At 31.9% G+C, this 21,542-nt stretch overlaps 3 protein-coding genes across 4 annotated transcripts; 1 reads left to right on the plus strand and 2 right to left on the minus strand.

Moving 5' to 3' along the window:
- Window positions 1–204: 204 nt before the first annotated feature.
- LOC127127544 (probable glutathione S-transferase) lies at window positions 205–1,311 on the minus strand. The gene is made up of 2 exons (XM_051056747.1): window positions 875–1,311; window positions 205–771 (listed from the first exon to the last, which is right to left on the minus strand). Exons 1-2 carry the CDS (start codon window positions 1,193–1,195, stop codon window positions 415–417), a joined length of 678 nt encoding a protein of 225 aa, XP_050912704.1. The 5' UTR covers window positions 1,196–1,311; the 3' UTR covers window positions 205–414.
- A 14,700-nt stretch (window positions 1,312–16,011) lies between these two features.
- On the plus strand, window positions 16,012–17,898 carry LOC127127545 (probable glutathione S-transferase). The gene is made up of 2 exons (XM_051056748.1): window positions 16,012–16,524; window positions 17,393–17,898. The coding sequence occupies exons 1-2, from the start codon at window positions 16,207–16,209 to the stop codon at window positions 17,735–17,737; spliced, it is 663 nt and encodes a 220-aa protein (XP_050912705.1). The 5' UTR covers window positions 16,012–16,206; the 3' UTR covers window positions 17,738–17,898.
- A 769-nt stretch (window positions 17,899–18,667) lies between these two features.
- Window positions 18,668–20,145, minus strand: LOC127127546 (probable glutathione S-transferase). 2 transcript variants are annotated; one of them, XM_051056751.1, is made up of 3 exons: window positions 19,999–20,145; window positions 19,233–19,720; window positions 18,668–19,163 (listed from the first exon to the last, which is right to left on the minus strand). In XM_051056751.1, exons 2-3 carry the CDS (start codon window positions 19,551–19,553, stop codon window positions 18,807–18,809), a joined length of 678 nt encoding a protein of 225 aa, XP_050912708.1. In that variant the 5' UTR covers window positions 19,554–19,720; window positions 19,999–20,145; the 3' UTR covers window positions 18,668–18,806. The 2 variants fall into 2 exon arrangements, with proteins under 2 accessions (XP_050912708.1, XP_050912706.1); XM_051056749.1 differs by having other exon boundaries at window positions 19,927–20,057.
- Window positions 20,146–21,542: the final 1,397 nt, after the last annotated feature.

The raw sequence follows: 21,542 nt of genomic DNA on the forward strand, positions 1-21,542 counted from the left end.
CTATATTATGGCATTGTAGTTCTTTTCTCTTATATTTTTATTTCTTTGGTTGGATTGGTTTACCTTTTGGTTTATTTTGTGCCACTTGCCTAATCATCTGTACTTGAACTTTTGTTTTTAATATATTATTTTTCCTTTTAAAAAAATCATTAAAACTGAATCAATGTAAGGTTGTAGTTACTTCGTGTTTCTAGACCTTAGGAATATATGATAGAAAGATGTCTTTTTCTTTAAATCCAAAAATGAAAACATCACAAGAATATCCTTAGATTTGACATAGAGAAATCACATCTCACATTACAAAACATTATTTTGAAATAAAATCTAACAACAAACACTCAATGACAGATTATAATAATGGCTCATGCATATGAAATTCTGAATTTCATTACTCTATATAAGCTATAGCATGATCTATTTTGAAGCATTAAAAAGGCTTTCATAGCGACCTTTGAATAAGGCAAAAAGATGTTCTCTAGGAGGCAAACTTTTCTTCACAATTGGATGGTTGAGAAATTCTTGACTCCATTTGTAAAGCTTTGGAAACTTTTCAGCAGTAAACAATTGCAACCCTGATATATCTTGAATCAAAGGGATCCAAAAAGCTATGAACACAGCAGCAATGTCCACAAAACCAATCTCTTCTCCTCCAAAGAACTTGTCCTTCAACTCATTCTCAAGAAACTCAAGTGCCTCAGATGATTCTGCAATATTCTTCTCACGCTCTTTCTCATCAACTGTGAAAGCAGATTTGAATGAAGGCGACACAATCTGAGCAATTCATAAATTGAAGCGTCAAAATTATCAGTACAATTAACTATTTCAACCAACATAAGAGAGTACAAAAACTAAAAGTTATCAAAGAGGAAGTTACCTTGTCATCGATGAACTTTGACCAGAAACGAGCCAAGGCTCTTTCGTAAGGATCTGTAGGCAAAATTGGATTTTGTGTCCAGGTATCATCAATGTATTCAAGAATCACCAGAGACTCTGATATGGGCTTCTCATTATGAACAAAAACCGGAACCTTTTTGTAAACTGGGTTATATTTGAGAAGAAGCTCACTCTTGTTCTGCAAGTCTTCTTTAACAAATTCGAATTCAATTCCCTTCAGATTAAGAGCAAGGTTTACTCTGCATACAAATGGGCTTCCAAGAGCTCCCAAAAGCTTCACTTCTTCCTGATTTGTAGCCATTGCAGCACTTCAATATTCTTTCTGAATTTAGTAACTATAAAATGAGTTTATATTGGTGTGTGAGTCCTAAGGTTTTGTGGCCTTTTATAGAGTTTGGAAGACTAATTTTGTAATTTTGAACCTGTCACTTGTTGACTAGGTGTCTTGAAGGAAAAGAAAAAGTGGGATTGACAAGAATTCATGCCTTCACTGTCAAGACATTGGACAAGAAGTGATGTCATGGGTTACAACACCAATTTATTTATAAAAAAAATAATTGAATTAAGTTTGATGAATAATGATCAACCTAACATTATTAATTGTATTCATTTTCATAAGTGGGAACACCTTAGACTATTTGGTTATGAGAACATTTTTCTTATGGCATCTACCTTTAGCAAACCAAGCATATTTAGTTTTGATTGTTGGCTTGTTGCATACTCCAATTGGAGTTAGTGAATATAGTGGTTGAGTTTTTGTTTTTCATGTGAAGGCTCATGGTTTAAAATTTCAAATATGATGTCTATACTAAAAAATGGACTATAAGGGTTTGTTTGATTCAATTTTAACTTTTTTTATAAAAAAATTATTTAATAAATTAGTTTTAAGAATTTTTTTTAGGATGAAAACAAAATAAAAAATTATTTGAAAGCTGTATTTTGTAAAACTATTTTTGAGATAATAAAAGAAAAACTTGTTTCGTTGATTTGTTTTTAAAAACTAATTCAAATATCGTTTGATTTTTACTAAAAATATAAAATCATCTCTTTCAATCTATATAATAGTAATCAATTAAGCTAATTTATTTTTTTGATTTAAAATTTTAAACATTTATTTTACAATTGAGAAAATGGATGATACGGTGATACTGTAAATTAAGTTTAAACTTTCAATTAATAACGATTATATCCCGCTAAGTCATATTAAATTTTTTAAAATTATTTATATGATATAACATAATGATATATTTTTATTGGATGTTCGTGGAAAAACTTTTTTACTAGACCAATACATCTCCATTAAACTCTTTATAATTTACTTTAATTTATTGTAAAATACTATTTGCAAGATAATTTTATTCCAATCATATTATTTTATTTGTGTTTTGTTAATTTAATTTGTTTAAAAGGGATACAATTTACAAATTATTATAATACAATTTTACAAATTTTTATTTGTTTTCTATAAGTTAAATATTTTTAAGTATAATTTCACGGATTGTTAATGTAAAAAAGATAAACAATCACAAAATAAATACATAAACAAATGATAATTGAATTTTATTAAAAAATAAAAAATAGACAAATATATAATGTACATGTTATAAACATGGAAATATCCAAGCAATTAAAATGTGTTTCGATATGCAAACGCAATATTTTTCATTTGTTGAGTTTTTCCAGTGCAAATAATTCCCTTATGCATATGAACATAGCAAAAACACATTTTTTATTGGAAATTCATATTTAATAAATCAATGTAATTACGATCATGCCATTAATGAAAATTTACAATTTTCCGCGTGTTTTCAGTTTTGGTGTTTTAGAAATTCAAAAGCAAAACAACTTTTATGAGTTTTGGTTTTTTAGTTTTTAAAACTAAAAAACAAAAACAGTTTTCAAAACTACTTTTTTAAAAACTATTTATTAAATGAGTTTTTACTTTTTCAATTTTCAAAAACTAAAAAACTGTTTTTGAAAAGGGAATCAAAGAGACCCTAAATATTTTATTTTATCCCTTATCTATATTTCAGAGTCTATTTTGATTTCTTGACAATTAAAAATATTAATTGAATCTCTTAATTATTCAAACGTGTCATATAAGTCATTTTCATTTAATTTCCACTAAAAATGTCTATTTATACACACGTGGCATCCTACATGGCAACATAGTCATCACTTTCTTTGTTTGATTTATTTTTCTTCTCATATTCGTTCGCAGGTTAGAACCCTAAATTGATTTAGGACATAAATTCGTGAATCCGTACATTCACTACAACAAAAAATCTCTTTTAACTCGGTTAGAAATTAGGGTTAACCTCAATTTCGTATATGAGGTAATGAATAGCATCATGAAATGTGCGTCATTTTATTGCTTGGACCAAACTCCATTGAGGATAAAGACTTAATGTCATGAGTTCGATCCCCAGGAACTGCATTTGTATTATTTTGAAACTGGATGATGCACCCTATATTTTCTCTTGGTTATAAGAAAAACCGAGGTAATAGAAAAGTATTTTTACCTTTGTAATAATAATCAAGGGAAATTTTTTTATTTTATTTTATATTTATTTTTCTATATATTTTTTGTTTTAACCCGTATTACAAAAACAATTTCCCCATTTTTGAAACAGAAACATTATACCTATTTCCCATTTCTCAAACAAAAATATTGTACCAAAAATATTCGTTGTTTACACCAATTACAAAGTCAAAATGACACACTCCGTATAATTTTACAACAAAACTAAAACAAATTATTGACCAACAAAATAAATGACCAAAAAACAAATTCTTGTAAGCCATTCAAAATTTCTCTTATGTGATCTGTAAATGGTCTTTAAGGAGTTATAATTTGAACAACATTTGAAACCAATTAAGATAATCATCACCATAAACAACAACAACATTAAATCTTTAACCATTGTTCTTAACAACTACAACAACAACAATAACATTCAAAATTCAATCTCCAACAACAACTTCATACTTCAATATCAACAACATGCATCATATTACACTTACTTTAGAGGCTTTTAATTTTTTGACTTTTACTTCTAAAATCATGCAACATAGGGTATCCTTCGACATCTCTACATGTTGGAAAAAAATATTAGTAAAAAGAATAAAAAAGTGAAATGAATAAATATATATTACCAAGTGATATAAAATATTTAATTACTAGTTTCCGCATATCCTCTCTTGATGATCATGACGAATAACATGCACATCATCTGAATCATATTCGTCAAATGAGAGACCTACATGTGCTGCAAAATAAAGAATCTCAAAATTTAAATCTTGATTTTCATCACTATCAGGAATATATTTTCCTTGTAGAACAATTGACCATCTAGCGTTAGAAGGATCAATCATAACTAGTGAACAATTGACCCCAAAGTATGCTCTAGATGTCAGTACATGATTGTTATCATTGGAAGTAGTGAAGTACGTGGATTCAATGTCAACCATAACTCCACTATTTTGTATGGTACTAGGATCATCCTTTGATTTTGAATATAATGAAAATTAAGTAATGTCGTATGTTCTCAAAGTTATTACATTAAAATTAGGCACATATGACATTCATTTAATTGTCTCTAATGTACTACTCTCTTTAAAAACTCTTTCATTAAACCAATTTATGAAAGTTTTGTTATACTTTATCAACATCCATTTCTCACTCATTTGGGGGAATTTCCCTTGATACTACTTTTGTGAGAGGACAAGTAAGATTGAACTTCATCAACGATATTCAATATATACAAATGTGCTTGGAGAACTACATCTTTGTGCAATGCTTTAACATTTAAACCTTATGTGCCTCTACCTACATATCTTCCATCATAAAGAGACTTGAGGATTCCTATAGAGTTTTCTTTTGACAAATAGTTTGTACAAAACTCAATAGCTTATTATGTGATGTACCGTTCAACGATTGAAGCTTCTGGACAATGACGATTCTTCGTATACCCTTTAAATATATTCATGTATCACTCTACTAGATACACTCACCTTAAATAAATCGGGCACAAAATATAACACCCCTTACTATATGAACAACTAAGTGAACCATAATGTCACAAACTGATGGAGGGAAATACATCTCTTATTGACACAAGATAATTGTAGCCTCATGTTCCAACTCATATAAATTGTCAGGATCAACGACTTTACTACATATAACATTAAAGAATAAGAACGGTCTTGTTATATTTACCCTTACAAAATTTGAGAAAATGCCACAAATAGTCACTGTTAGCACTTGTTGCATCAAGACATGACAATCACGATACTTTAAGAAAACTAATTTCAGATCTTTCATTGACACAAGTTTCTTAAAAATTGTTGAGTATCCTTGGGGAACTTTGATGCCTTGCAAATAATCGAAAAACTTTTTTTCCCTTTTTAGACATAATATGACATGCTGGTGAGAAAATATTTTATATTTCTTATTTCTTTTAGTGCTAACTCTTGTCGTATACCCTTCACCACCATATCTAGACGGGATTTCTTACTATCTTTTGTCTTGCCTTTAATGTTGAGAAGTGTTCCAATCAAACTATCACATAAATTTTTCTCCACATGCATAACATCAAAACAATGTCTTACTCTGAGACTAGACCAATATGGAAGATGAAATAACACCGACCTCTTTTTCCAAATATTTTTCTCCAAGGGCCCTTTTTGTTTCTTTCCAAAGACAACATTAATGTATTGTTGTCTATTATAATCTTCCTTCCCAGTTAAGGTCTTTGGAGCGATATCAAACTCTTACTTCCCATTAAAAGCCTTCCTCAATCAACGGTATGGATGATTAGGTCTTAGAAATTTTGGATGCCCAAGGTAAACAGTATTTTTTCCATTTTGTAATTGGTGGGAGCATGTATAATCTTCACATATATAGGACACACTTTATGTCCCTTGATGTTGTACCCGACAAATTACCATATGCAGAAAAGTCATTGATTGTGAAAAATAACATGGCACATACCTTAAAGTTATCACATGTATGCACATCATCAACATCAATGCCTTCCTCCCACAAAAGTCTTAAATATTCAATTCAATAGCGTCAAATAAACATATATGTCATTCTCTGGTTGCTTCCTGCACAACCACAAAGATAGGTTGTAAATTATGAGAAGAACATGTCGTGAAGTATGGTTAGTACTCAAATTACCAAACAGGTTCATTCTGGAAGTGGCAAGTCCAAGCCTAAGGTTCCTTTCCTCAAGGGAAAAATCTGGAAACAACGAATCAATTTTCTTCCATTGTTATGAACCAGCTACATAGAAAAAATTTCCATCACATACTCTTTCATATACATGCCATATAGTATTCTTTGAGTCATTTACATTAGAAAACAATGCCTTGAATCTTTAAATTATCGGTAGGTACCATATCACCTTGGAAGGAACACCCTTTCTAGTTAGACCATCATCGTCTTCAGCACCATTGTCCTTCTTATTGTAGCGTGACTCCCCACACCTCATACACTCCTTCAAGTTTTCATACTCTTTCCTATATAATATAAAATCATTACTACATGCATGTATTTTGATATAGTCCAAACAGAAAGGACATAATATCTTTTTGGCCTCATAACTACGGTCCGACAACATGTTACCGTATGGAATTTTTTTTGCAACAATTTAAGTAATTCAGTAAATCTTTTATCTATCCACACACTTCTTGCCTTAAGATTAAATAGTCTTAACATAGCCCACAATCTTGTAGATTTTTTGCATCCTAAATATAACGACTCTTCCATGTCTCTTTGAAAATTATCTTCCACACGGGCTTTCTTAAACGCATCTACTAAAATATCACGAATCATATCTTCTAGAGTATCATTCATGAATTTATCAACTTCAAATCCATGGGACACATGTCTTTTTTTTGTCACTCACCATGACATACCTATTCCGTATAATTTTGAATAATTCTATCAAAACCTAAATGATTGAATATAACATCGTTTGGATGTTTTTGTGTATTATGACAATTTTTACAACGACACTAAAAAATCTAATTATTATTAGGAAGTTTTTTTCTCCGTAAATTCAAGAAGTTGAATCACTCCATTTTCATACTCTTTACTTAACTTATTGGCTTTAATTCAACTGCATAATAACCCACACCTTCTAAAAATAAAATAAAAATCGTACACAACCAACATAAATGAACATTCCAACTCCATAAAATAACAATAATAATAAACAACAACAACTACAAATACCTGAAAAACAACACTAGATTACACTCTAAGACTCAAAAACCATATCAACAACAACAACAACATTACTAGTACAACCATGGTGAAAGTTTTACGTAGTGGAAACGTGATGAGATAGTGAAAGAAAAGTGTTTGTTTAAGTTCGAGCTTCCATCCTCCTTGGAGAAGATGAAGAATGTTGTTTCTTTTGTTTGCTAGGGAGCAAAAAATTTATGATACATAATGGAAATTGAATGAGACTTAACAATATGATTGAATATTGTTTAGAGTTTACATCTCAGTTTTAAAAAAAAACCGAGGGAACACAACTGAGGTAAAAAATGAGTTCAATTTAATTAAATAAAATATCATTCAACATTTCATGTTGGTGTCCTAGAAAATTGAGGGATAAGATGATTTATAAAATAAGGGCGTCATTTTGGTTCTAACTAAGACACGAACTTGCAGGAGCTAGGAATTGAAACTTAAACCTTGAGTTACATTTTTTATCTGTTTTCTACAAAACCAAGGGATAATATTTAATTTTAAAATAAAATAAAATGGCGTGTTCCAGGTAATTTGAACTTGGTTTTTCATTGGCTGGTGTGAAAGCTTTAACATGAAATGTATTATTTTTAGTAGTGATTGAATCGAAGGAAATAATGAGTTATAGGTGTTGTTCATCCTTGCGAAGGGGAAGAGTTCTGGAAGTTTGGATTCAAATTTATACTCAAGTTCCAAGAAGTGATGGAGACCCAATTTTCATTGTGGAGACATTGATATGCTTCGTAGGGAAACAACACTTAGAAATTATGGAAAGCAATTCACGACATGTCCCTATTTTAAGGTTACCTAGTTTCCATATTTTGTCATTTTTGCTAGTGAATTTATGGGTAACAAATGTGTTTGTTGATGTACACAGGGCTCTACCCAAACTGGGCAGGGTTTGTAACACCCTAAATCCTGAAACTTATATGCAAAGGATTACTCGACAATTTAAGGCGTTATCAACGAAAACCCTTCAACAAAACATAAGCATTTTGAAAACATGAAGCGGAAAAATAAGAAACATACAACATCTTCCATCACTTGCTCACTTTCACTTAGAGTATCATCGCAGCGTAATCACATTAATCGCGATAATAAAACATGTTAACTACAAATTGGGTCTTATAAAGACTTAACTTTCACAAAATGATTCAAACGAAATTTCAATATCTAGCTCTCAACGGTTTCAAAAAGACTCAACATAATAGTTATTAAACTTAAACAAAACACGTAAGTCAACATCAAACATAATAATAGAAAACATTTTTCGCTCCCAGTGTTATAGAATCGGAGCATATTGATTAAAAATGAGATAACTAATGAAAATAACTCTAAACGTTATTTACCACTTACAATAGCAACTATACTCCTGAGTATCTGCAAGATGTCCATGGTGGACAATATCAAAGCAAAGGGGGTGAGAATTCACATCAATAGTTTGAACGACATAAGCTGCAAGGTATAATTCAAACATCCACATATTCAAAAATAATCACATAATATCATTCTCACACCCAATCCATCAACATACACAAAGCAATCACATATTCATCATTTAAATTATGCAATAAGGCTAACAACTTCAACCATACTCATATGCATGTGGTACCATATCATCACCAATTGGTTCGATCAGGAATCGAGTTCATCATGCTCAAACCCTGAATCCACTGTGTTCGAATTCAGGACAAGTCACCAATCCACCCTGCTCAGATTCCAACTTGCCTCTTTCATCAACAACAACAACAATATAATGAATGCATGTCACAACACTTCAATGCAACAACAACATAATGTTTAAAGTCCCTTCCCGATAATAAACAAAGCATGCATTGACCCAACATAATAGTTACCCTTCCGAAGTATCACCCTACAACAACATACTCATAATTCAACAACATAATTCATGCTTGCACATCAATATATCATCATCACAATCCATAAAAATTAACACAACATCATCATCATGTGTGCACATATCCATCATTCATCAAATAAATCATAGATTCATTTAATATCATCAAAACAAGCATCTACACTCACTGAAGACACATGACGGGTTACTTGTCATGGTTGTGGAGCCCTCCACTGACCTCAACACTTCAGAGCATAACCTATGTAACGATCGACTTAGAAAACAAGCATGACCAGCTTGACGGGTTACCCGTAATCAGCGTGACGCCTCTCATCGACCTGCAACCTGCAAAATTCGTCTCTTCCAATGGATTTCAATGCAGAACTCATATTTCTCAATCAAGGCATATAAAATCGATCCAACATATTACACACATGTTATATAGTTATCAGTAACATCTGCATACATAAAATTAACACCTCTAATTCATGGTTTTCGTAAAATCATATTAGTCCCAAAATCTTCAAAATAGCAACAATGGTGGATATATGTTAACTCATCTAAACAGAATGTATCATACATCATAGCACACAAATTTTATCACCAATCATCAGCATATTCAACAAATCAATCATCAATAATAGAATTATGTTAAAATCCCAATGCCCTATTGAAGGTTAAGGATTGCTTAATTTTATCCCTCATACATATACATGTTATTGAGATAGTTCTCCCCCTTACCTGGTTATCCTAGCAACAGTGCAAAATTCTAGTTTTTGATTCTCTAATCTCCTCCAAGTTCTAAGCCTTCTCTTGCATTTTCTCTAGCCTCTTCTCTATTATCCAATTCTAGGTATATGTAATGATAAAACTCTTTAAAACTAGGTTATGTATTCTAATTTATATCATTAGGATAAATCTTATTATAATTTTAATCCTGGACAAACTCTTATTCCTCTTACTCCTTCCCCCCTTCTACTCCTCATAAATCAAACTTTGTCCCCAAACCTTCTAGTTTCTATTAAATTAAATAAATCTAACAAAATACTATTATTTTAATTATTAAAATAAACTCTAATAATTTAATCAAACTATACTAGCCCCTAATTACTCTCCACTCCCCGCACATCAATGTCACACATCCCCACCATCCTTATTTATTTAAATAGTATTACCCATAAATTATTATGATTCAAATACTTGGGGAATGAATCCTCACATGTAGGCAGTCACAACCTAGGGGGCAGGACAAAGAACACACTAGAAGAACACATAAACTTGAATATGCCTTCACGACTTTGAGAAATGACAAAAAAATACAAATCTTTAAAGTTCTTGAAGTTGTCAATAAAAACTTTAAGCAAATAAACCCTATTCTTATACTCATACAAATATTGGAATACATGTACATATGCCTAGCTCACTAGGGACAATTGAGGAGGGGAAATATTGAGGTTATTTAAAACCCTTATTTTGAAGTCATTTATAGGAATTTTAAACCCCATCATGGAGAACAAGCACTCGTGAAGAGGAAGTGATCATTTGTAAAAATAGTTGCACAACCTCTTACTAGGCTCTATGTGAGACACCGACCAATTAGAAGATAATCTAACCACAATTTTCATGGGTTGGACAAAGTTTCAAGGATATAGCAACGACTCATTACACTATTTAATACCTTTATCCACCGCATATTTATGTTGGTATAAGACGAAACTAGTTGTTGGTATATGTCTATTTTTCTTTTACAAAGATTTCTTTCCTATAATTTATAATTTTTAATAATTAAATTTTTGCAATACTTTATATATGCACCACACAAAATTTAAAACATCAAAGAAAATTTCAAATATATTGTCAAAATAGCAAATCTTACAAATATATAAAAATAAAAAAGTAACGTCAATTATATAATAACAATTACCAAAATAGATGTTACGACAACAAAACAAAATTCAAAAACATATATAAGGTAAAAGCAATTTCTAATATTCCCCTCTTTCATCTTCATCGGTGCATGAACTTCGAGAATTTGTCTAGTTTGGGGCACTAGAAGCATTTGTAGTCAATTGAAAACAAAATAAAATAAATTACAAACTCAACTTAATAAATGTTTTCATAATATTCGAAATATGAACTCGAAGAGTACAATATAATATAATTGTCTTGAAGCTTGTAAAATAACATTCCAATCTTCTTGATATAATCGATTTTGTATCATTGCCATCATATTTACCATAAACACATTTGTCATCTCTTGACTTTCTCGCATTTTCTTAAGTTCCTCCTAAACTCTTGATTTTCAGACAAAGAAGCTTTTGATTTTGTAGTTTTGGGAATATTGCCTATACAACACACATGTCCCCTTTTTTCAGATCCTTTTACTTAGGAATAAATGTCATCATTTCAAGACATATGACTTTGTATCTTTTGGACCAATTGAGAAGTTGCATCCCCATTATTATGTTTGTTTAGTTCTTTCTGAAATATTATAATAAATAGGATAATACAAAAAACAACATGGGATGAACTAAATAAGAACATCGATACTTGTCAAACAACAAAGAGAATATCAGCCAAGTAAAGCTTAATTTTTTGTCCTATAAACATAGTAGAATGATGTTGAAGTAAAAATGAACAGGTTGAACATAATTATTTATTTAAAACATAAACAATTACATTATAAATCCATAAAAGAAACCATAGTTGAATTCAAAATCAGGTGCAAGATATTCTACAATAACAATCAGGTTGAGCTTTCTTGATAGTTCAAACTCAGAATACTAGAGGAATATATAATCCTAACACATTGACATCATACTTAGAGATTTCTATGAATCTTAATCAGTAACCAACTAGTTTCATAAAGCTAGATACTCTTTAATATAATACATATTACATTGTTGCCTTGCACAACAAAAAACATCATCTAAAATCATATGGTTTGCTTTTAACTAAAATTTATGTAAGCTTGAATAAGTAAATTTTGTGGTTTATGCATTTCACTTGTCTTTACTATAATCATATTCTAAATAATGTTATGTGAAAATTGTGCACTTTTTTCTCTTTAACCAGTTGTGCACTTGACTGGGGTGCTCTCACTGCTGAACATTCTAAGTCACTGCTGAAATTCTATGATTTTGAAATTAACATTGCCTGAAAATAGTTTACTAATCCATAATTACTCATCATGCTAAGTTTACTAATCCATAATTTCACAAAAAAACAGTGCTCGAAAATTCATGCTAAGCTTATTAATCCATTAAAGAGATGAACCATAATTACAAATCCAAAACCAAGAAAATTCAAAGCAAAAACCACCAGCATATTCCATTAATTTCACACATCATTCAATACAAGTCACAGAATAAAAAAGGCATGAATGAAAGGAAATATTACATTCAATCTTTAAGCCTTTTAATTAATAACTGAACCATCTGTACGAGTACAAGTATCAATGTAAATATCTTTCCATGTGGGCGACACTCCTTTGATCTTTTTTTTCTAATACCAAACAAATAATTTATAACTAATTTGTTTTAAAAATACGATTTACTCAATTAAGAGTTCAAATATTAACAAACATTTTCATTGATAAATTTGGAGAGATTTTTTGTATCCATACGATGAATATCTTCATATTTAGCACGATTTTGACTATTAATTTTACTTAATTTCTACAACTGATAAAACATAATATAGTGATTTTTGGATGGTGTTATAGTTTCCCTTCCTTGGGAACAAAATGTGGCTCATAGTGTGGTGAATTAATCTAATATTTGGGTGAAGGAGTCCAACATTGAAGGGATATGGAACGATGGAAGTGGGACCAATGAGGAGTGACCGAGCAAGAGTGTCAGGGTTGAATTCAATACCTTGAAGATCAATTTGATCATAATATTTCCCTATGAAGGATAAATTACAAATTTGAGCAAAATCTTCAAGAGATTTGATGACTCCGTCTGTGTAAAAGAGATTTGCGTAGAACCATTTTACCAAATTTGGGTACCTTTCCCAAGGTTTCTAAACAATAAAGTTTCTTAGCCCTGCTATGGTGAATCCTTCCACGGAGGAATGGTTCTTGAAGAGATCTCCATCTAGACAGTGAGAGGTGAAGATTTCTCTATCGGAGTAGTGGAGGTTGAAGTTAGATTCTTGGGCTTGAGAGGTGAAATCTTCGGAGAAGTATGAAGATGAAGGTTGGGAAGAACAAATTCTCTTTTGGGCCATTTTGTAGTGATGATGATGTTGAGTGAGCTAATGAGTTTCTAATGAGTAAGAAAAATTATGAGATGAAAAGATTGACACGTTTTCTCCTTTCATAGGCTCTGTCTAATTGATTAGAATTATGTCCTAATTGATTAGAAACGGTAAAAAAAATTAGAGTTATCAGTTGCAAGTATCTACTATTGTGATTACTACCCCAATTATCCATTGTGGTGAACTCCAACATTCGAATATTTGAGTTTTCAAAATATCTAATCCATTAGGCCAAAGTGCTAATTGATTAGATTAGCCCAATTCATAATATCTTTGATTTGGGCTTTGAGTTTTGCACTCATGTTGGGCTTTATTTACACCTCTTGCTATAGGATACTGAAATGCTCATTTTTATGGATTAGAAATTAATTTAATTTTGATGAGAAACATATTAAGAAATATTATTTTAAGGTGTTAATCAGATTTTCCTGATTATTTTGACCATAAAATAACTTTACCTCATTTATCAAGAAATCTTGATAAATATTTCCCAAGAGGGAAGACACCAAATGGTGTATCCTCCTCTACACATCGTTGGATGTGAGAGTTGTTTAAGCCACAAAAATAAATAGTTGTTTAAGCCACACCAAGAGGGAAGACACTCATGTTAGATGCATTTCATTTGATTTCCATCATCGTATAGTCAAGTTTATAGGTAATAACCCAATGTGGAGCTCTAGAGAACAATCACACTCTACCTTTGTTGCTTTGGTGGAGTGAATTAGACTAATGATTGATCTTCCTCCTTTATATCCAAAGGCCCATCCGGAACAATTTCTCCCAAGCCTTGATGTGACTTAACAATGGGAAGTCTTTGAGATAATTGGGTCTGGATTACCGTGTTGGGTCCATTGTTTGGAGAAGTGAAAAGATTTGGTATCCCTTGTGAGTGACCTTGCAAACACGCACATTAAATTATAGTATTCTTATTGAAATGTCTCGCGAGATTGTTCTTACATGTGGTGCTTCCCTTTAGGATGTTGAAGTGTACTCAAGTGTTATTATGATATAGAGGCAAATCCAACCGTTATTTTCCATCTATCAACTTTCCTTTATTTAGAACCATTGATTTACCTGCTCCGCCCTAATATATAAAGGTTACTTCCCTTTCCTAACCACATTTCCACTCTTTGCGTAAATCATAAGCCCTTTTTTCCTACAAACCTCGATTGCTTTCTCCCGAGCTTTAGTTATTCATGTTCTATCTGTCTTTGTTTTCTTTTCAGGGTCATGCATTTTCTCGATATATCTCACCCTCAAAACTATTGTCTACTTTAATCATTTCTTAAAGCTTCAGCTTTTTCAGTTACCATTTCTCTCCTTCTTTATAGCTTATTAATTTTCCCTTCATTGTTTTTGTTATGGCTTATATGGGAGATGGCCCTGCAAATTTTCATTACATATCTAGCGATGCGAGTGACGCTTCATCTCACACTGAAACATTAAACCCTAAAATTTCAAATGTTACCTCTTTAGCATTTAATCAATCCATTGCATACCTCATTGTTCTCGGTGATAATTTTAGATTTGGTGGTGATTTTATCGAAGATGGAAACAAACCCTCGATTTCTCATCTTGGTGGAAATAAAAATGATTTTATCGGTCCTGCCACGGGGAATAATGAGGTTGGCTCATCTTCTCTTGATCTTGTTGAGACCCACTGAGAAAAACCAAGAACATGTCTCCTTATTAATTCATTTAAATCTTTAAAGGGTCAGGAACCTAGTGTTAAGGAGGTTAGGGATCATCTCAACTTTTAGAGTCATTCCCTCATTCATGATATGGTTCGAAAGGATTGTCAAGGTCTTGTTATGCTCATTGATTCAGCTCATTACTATTGCGTGGAAGCGGAGTTAGTGAGAATAATTTCCTTATTCAGGAACACACATAGCCTGGAGGAAGCTTATAGTGAGATGTAGAACCATTCTCTGATTGGTTTGTTTCACATCTCAACCCTGTCAAAAGCACATGTAGCTCCTTCAAGGGGTGCTTCATGTGGAATCTTGTTTTGCAGGTGATATGCTTTCAACAAGGACATGTACTTTTATTGATGACAACTAATGTATTATGATACGTCAATCATGAACGGTTAAGCAAATAAAGAAACCTCATTATTAGGATTTTTTGGACTTGACTATCCGATGATGACAATCAAATGAGATGCATCTCAAGCTACTAAAGCATGGGTCAACAAAAAGAGAAGAATCTGACAAAGTCTTAAAGTAAGGTAAAACGAAATTAGTAATGAGTAAATGATCATAAGGCAAAATGACTTTATCGTAAAAGCACAAGGCTAAAAGCGTAGACATTGTAAACTATTTTCAAAATTCATTATTAAAAGAAAATATTTTAAAAATCATCTATAAGTTGTGTCATATAAACTGGGAGAAGTCAAAATAGCACATAAGTGAATCGTTAATAGTAGCGTTGAAATGCTAACCTTGAAGATTCACCAAAAATTATCATATTAAAAATCCACTGGGCATAAAAACTCTACTCAACCATTTCACCCGTATTATGTCTTGAATACTAACATTTTTTTTTTGTCTTTTGTGGTATAAATTTGAGTAATGGAGTTTTTCTTTATATAGAAATTTAGCTATATTAGTAATTCTGTAAAACGTTAATTAATTAAGAAAATATTATTTTTGCTATACAATAAAAGAATTCCTAACGGATTCCTCAATAATGGATACAATTGTCAACTAGAACATATTCTAGAATTTTTTTATATAATATTATTACCATGTGATCTCTTATTTGACAGAATCTTTTCCTTTTTCTTAATACCTGTATGTATATGATGCCTTTATTATCCTTTTGTATCTGATAATTTTAAAATTATATCAAATCAAATCATTAATCTTCCTATAAAAAAGCTAAGCCAAATTGATTGATAAAATCAAACTTATTTGAGAATTGAATATTAGCAATGGCTGGTATTGAAGAAGTGGAGCTTTTGGGTTCTGTGGGAAGCCCGTTTGTGATTAAGGTTCAAATTGCTCTGAAATTGAAGGGAATTGAATACAAATATGTGGAAGAAAAATTGGGTAATTTGAGTGAAACACTTCTCAATCATAACCCAGTTTACAGGATGGTTCCTGTTTTGGTTCATAATGGAAAACCAATCTCAGAGTCTCGTGTGATTCTTGAGTATATTGATGAGACATGGAAGCTAAATCCAATCTTGCATTCTGATCCTTACAAAAGAGCATTGGACCGTTTCTGGTCAAAGTTCATAGATGATAAGGTAATCAGTTTCATTGATTGTTTGTTTCCCTTCATAATATTACTAGCAGTTGAATAGTTTTAGCATGGTTTTAAATTGTGGTTGCAAAACACTCCAAACACAACCCCAACACTAACAATTTTTTAGAGGCGTCGCTGCTACATAGTGGTTATAGTGATTGTGATTGTGATGCTGATGTTGATTTTCGAGCTAGGGTCCAAAATTCAGAATGTGTTTCCAGGAAAAAATGAGGCAAAATTAGGTACGGATTAGTCAAGAACTAACTAAACATTCTATAGCGATCTATAGTTAATTCCATTGTTTATTAGCACTAAATATTTTGCTTGCCACTCTTGTGTTAGTTGCAAAGTACTCATGTGATTAGCTATGAATTTGTTGCTTATTAGCTGTGATATTTTAAGGTCTAAGTTAGACTTTAAATTGCGGCCGTGGATGCAATGCGGTTGCAGACGTGGATTTTGCAATTGTGGTTATTCCGATGCATATTACAATTGTTACGTCATAAATTTTGATTAAGAGGTGTATTTCTACACCATCGAAAAACACATAATTACATCAGAAGGAAATTGAGTTTTGGGTTCTGGAGTTTTGATGAATATACATGAAGAAACATGGGCGTAATTGTCTGATGTGCTTTGCAATGCAAATGGATGCGTGATTTTAAATGACACAAAACCTGCGGTCTGATTTGGCTGTGGAGACTCTTGTATCAATATTGTGGCCACAGTTGCAGTTGCGGATCGCAATTTAAAATCAGGGATCTTACATGAATCACCCATTCTAGAACTAACTTTCCATATAACTCCATTTAAACTTTATCTGTCTTAATTTATTTTCTAATACATATAATTTTAATTTGTGAATTCAGTGTGTGGTTCCAGCAGCAAAAACTATTTTTATCCCTGATGAGAACGAACAGGAGAAGGCTAGAGAAGAATTATTCGACGCTTTGCAGTTTCTCGAGAATGAGCTCAAGGACAAGTTCTTTGGAGGAGAGGAGATTGGTTTTGTGGATATTGCGGCTCTGTTTATCCCTTTATTTCAAGAAGTAGCAGAGAAACAGTTGTTCACCAGTGACAAATTTCCCAAGCTACACAAGTGGAGTCAAGATTTTTACAACCATCCAGTAGTCAAGGAAATTATGCCATCGAAAGAGCAACAATATGCGTATTTCAAAGCTCGCGCTGCAAGCCTTGCTGCTGCGTCAAAATAGATTAATATAGAGTGAGACTCTGAACTTGTAAGGAGATTTGTATAAGTACTTGTCCGTGTCCTTGTGGAGTTGTTTTGTTGTTTGTATTTCAGTTCAAATGGAATGTACTCTGACTTATCATGCGTCATAAATATCCTGCAATGTTGTTTTCAGGAATAATTCCTTGAAAGAATAATTTCCTACATTTCATTTTGGTACAAAATAATTTTCATGAAAGAATAGTTTCGTGTTAGATATGTAATCTTTGATCAGTTAATCGCTGTAAGACAGTATCGCAGTATAACAACTGTTTGGATGCCTCTACTTTGGTTAGGTTTAGCCAGGCTACCTTAGTGATTATGGGAAGGTTTTAAATATCAGTTGCATTGAGGTTGCGTAAAGACTTTAATAATTTCGTTTGGTAGAGGTTTTGCGACACTGATTGCAGTTGTCGCATTCTTTGTCATAAAAACTGTGGTTTCATTGAAATCGAAGAAGGAACCTCCTGTTTCCTTCTCCTCTTCCAAAGACGAATGCTGTCCACTTACTACTGCTACTCTGTTTAATGTTGGACCTTCAATGTTCAATGATAAGCAACAATGATGACACAAGTGTTGGTTTCGGACACATACATACATTTTTTCAGAAGAATTGGAGTTACCATAATTAAGCAATGATGACGCAACAAAGTCAGTTAGTAAATTAGTTAGCCTCGCCAAGAATCAAGGGACCTTTCATTGTCTGACACTGGCATGACATGATACCAACATGTGTGATCATATTTAACTGGTATTGGTTAAAACATTACCACCTTTGACATATTAGTGTCATTGTCGTGTCCATGTATGTGTGTGTTTGTACTTTATAGCTTTTATGTTTACTATATTGTTACAACTACATCAGGATTCTTAACCTTCAGTTAAGATGGATAGATACCTTTTTCTGTATTAATTGAAACATGAAAAAATGACACTAATATCCATAGATTTTAGATGGAGAAATATCAGATGCAAACTATGATTTTGATATGAAACCTATCTGCAAAAATTGAATTACAGATATTATAGTTCACAAACTAGAAATTCTGTGTCTATTTCGAAGCAATGAGGCTATCATAGTGAGCTTTGAAATAGGCAAAAACAGGGTCTCTAGGAGGCAAACATTGCTTAACAATTGGATGGTTGAGAAATTCTTGACTCCATTTGTAAAGCTTTGGAAACTTTTCAGCAGTCAACAATTGCAACCCTGTTACATCTTGAATCAAAGGGATCCAAAAAGCTATGAACACAGCAGCAATATCCACAAAACCAATCTCTTCTCCCCCAAAAAACTTGTCCTTCAACTCATTCTCTAGAAACCCAAGAGAATCAGATGTTTCTGCAACATTCTTCTCACGCTCTTTATCATCATCAATGATATGAACAGCTTTAACGGAAGCAGCCACAATCTGATCATTTCAAACATTTAATTTTACAATAACAAAAATAATCAGCTTTTTAAAACTCAGCATTGTTACCTTTTCGTCGATGAACTTGGACCAAAACCGAGCCAAGGCTCTTTGATAAGGTTCAAAAGGCAAGATAGGATTTTGTGTCCATGTTTCATCAATGTACTCAAGAATCACAAGGGATTCTGATATGGGTTTTTCATTGTGAACAAAAACAGGAATCTTTTTATAAACTGGGTTGTATTTGAGGAGAAGTTCACTTTTGTTGGCCAAGTTTTCTGGAACAAATTTGTATTCAATTCCCTTCAACTCCAAAGCAATCTGTACCCTACACACAAATGCGCTTCCCACAGAACCCAAAAGCTTCACCTCTTCCTGATTTGTAGCCATTGATGCACTTCAATTTTCTACGACTTTAACAACTATGTAGAATTTTTGTTTAGGAGTTTGAGTCTTAAGATACTTTGGAAAATTAATATAATAAGTCTCAGCCTACATGTTGATTAGATTAGTAAACTGACATCACACACATTATGAGAATCCAGATGCCGCTCTCCCTATCAAGTGGACAAGAAGTGATGTAAGGGATTACACAAAAAAAAAATATATATATATATATATATATTTCTAGAATAAACTATTCAAGAGCCACGAATCAAGAAAACTCAGAAGGTTGATTCAATAAAAAAGAATAAAATTAAAAAAATTCAAAAATAAATAAATTATTTTATTAAAGAGGCTCCATTCTAGAATTTAGACTTACCATAAATAGAAAAGCTATGGGAACGACAGAACTTGTGAATACAAGAGTTTCTACTAAAATAAAAAATCTTACTGATTGATTAGATGGGATGACTGAAGGAACTAAAAATTCATTCTTTTTGGAGGAGTTATGGACTAACTCAACATTACATCTTCAATGAGAGTCAATATTCGCCTGCGAAAATGTGGATTTTTAGGAATTTGAATTTTTTTGTCAATCCAATATGATAAAATAAATAAATAAATAAAAAAGACAAATACATATTTGTTAGAACCTTATATCCAAAAATATTAGCTAGTTAGATACAGATAGCAAAAATGGTCTATAAAAATATATATTTTGTTATATATCAAAGCAAGATTAAAAAACTTCTAATAGATAGATAGATTCTATGTCAAAAAATCTCACGATTATATTCTATTTCATTTTTTTATTTTATTAAACATATGTATCTTATTGTATATTATTTTAATTATTTTTTTATCGGTCCAATATTTTTCAATTGATTTATTTGCGAGGAGCCGTATGAGGTGAAAATCTCATGTACGTTCTATACTAGAGATGGAATTGAGAAATAACCATCAACTATAACCCAAAAAGAACGAGATTCCAAAAACATCATAGTGGAAGAATGAAAGAAAAAGTCTCTCACGGTAATAAAATTTGCTTTGGAAAATATGCTCTTCACCATCAACTATAACCCAAAAAGAGCGAGACTCCGCAAACATCATAGTGGAAGAATGAAAGGAAAAGCCTCTCGCGGTAATAAAATTTTCTTTGGAAAATATGCTCTTCAGGCACTTAGCCCGCTTAGATCACATCTAGACAACTAGAAGCGGGTCGACGGACAATGTCACGAAATATTCGCCGGGGTGGACAAATATGGGTACGCATATTTCCAGACAAACCTGTTATAGTAAGACCTATCGAAACGCGCATGGGTTCGGGAAAAGGATCACCCGAATATTGGATAATTGTCGTTCAACTCGGCAAAATACTTTATGAAATGGGAGGGGTCCCCAGAAAATATCGTTAGAAAGGCGATTTCAATCGCGGCATCCAAAATCCTTATACGAACTCAATTCATTCTTTCCAAATAATCATTAGAACGAAAGAGGTCTTTAGTATGAAAAAAAGACAATTCTCCGTTTCTTTTTTTTTGAACACGTAATATTTTTCTTACTTCAACTTTTTGACTCATAGATAAGAAAAAAAGATATGATTCAGCCTCAAACCTATTTAAATGTAGCCGATAATAGTGGAGCGCGTGAATTGATGTGTATTCGAATCATAGGAGCTAGTAATCTACGGTATGCTTATATTGGTGACATTGTTGTTGCTGTAATAAAAAAAGCAGTGCCAAATTCATCTTTAGAAAGATCTCAAGTCATCAGAGTTGTAATTATACGTACTTGTAAAGAACTAAAACGTCGTAATTGTATAATAATAAAGTATGATGATAATGTAGTGATTCTCATTGATAAAGAAGGAAATCCAAAAGGAATTTGAATTTTTTCTGCAATAGCCCAAAAATTGAGACAGTTAAATTTCACGAAAGTAGTTTCATTAGCACCCGAAGTATTATAATAAGAGATCATGATATAGATATATTATTT

Source organism: Lathyrus oleraceus, chromosome 3 (assembly GCF_024323335.1).
Source record: "Lathyrus oleraceus cultivar Zhongwan6 chromosome 3, CAAS_Psat_ZW6_1.0, whole genome shotgun sequence".
Lineage (NCBI taxonomy): Eukaryota > Viridiplantae > Streptophyta > Magnoliopsida > Fabales > Fabaceae > Lathyrus > Lathyrus oleraceus.

Coding starts and splice junctions, on each gene's coding strand:
- LOC127127544 (XM_051056747.1), bottom strand. CDS start 1,195: ATGGCTACAAATCAGGAAGAAGTGAAGCTTTTGGGAGCTCTTGGAAGC. Junction 772..874: donor CAAAGTTCATCGATGACAAG/GTAACTTCCTCT, acceptor TGAATTGCTCAG/ATTGTGTCGCCTTCATTCAA.
- LOC127127545 (XM_051056748.1), top strand. CDS start 16,207: ATGGCTGGTATTGAAGAAGTGGAGCTTTTGGGTTCTGTGGGAAGCCCG. Junction 16,525..17,392: donor CAAAGTTCATAGATGATAAG/GTAATCAGTTTC, acceptor TTGTGAATTCAG/TGTGTGGTTCCAGCAGCAAA.
- LOC127127546 (XM_051056751.1), bottom strand. CDS start 19,553: ATGGCTACAAATCAGGAAGAGGTGAAGCTTTTGGGTTCTGTGGGAAGC. Junction 19,164..19,232: donor CCAAGTTCATCGACGAAAAG/GTAACAATGCTG, acceptor TGAAATGATCAG/ATTGTGGCTGCTTCCGTTAA.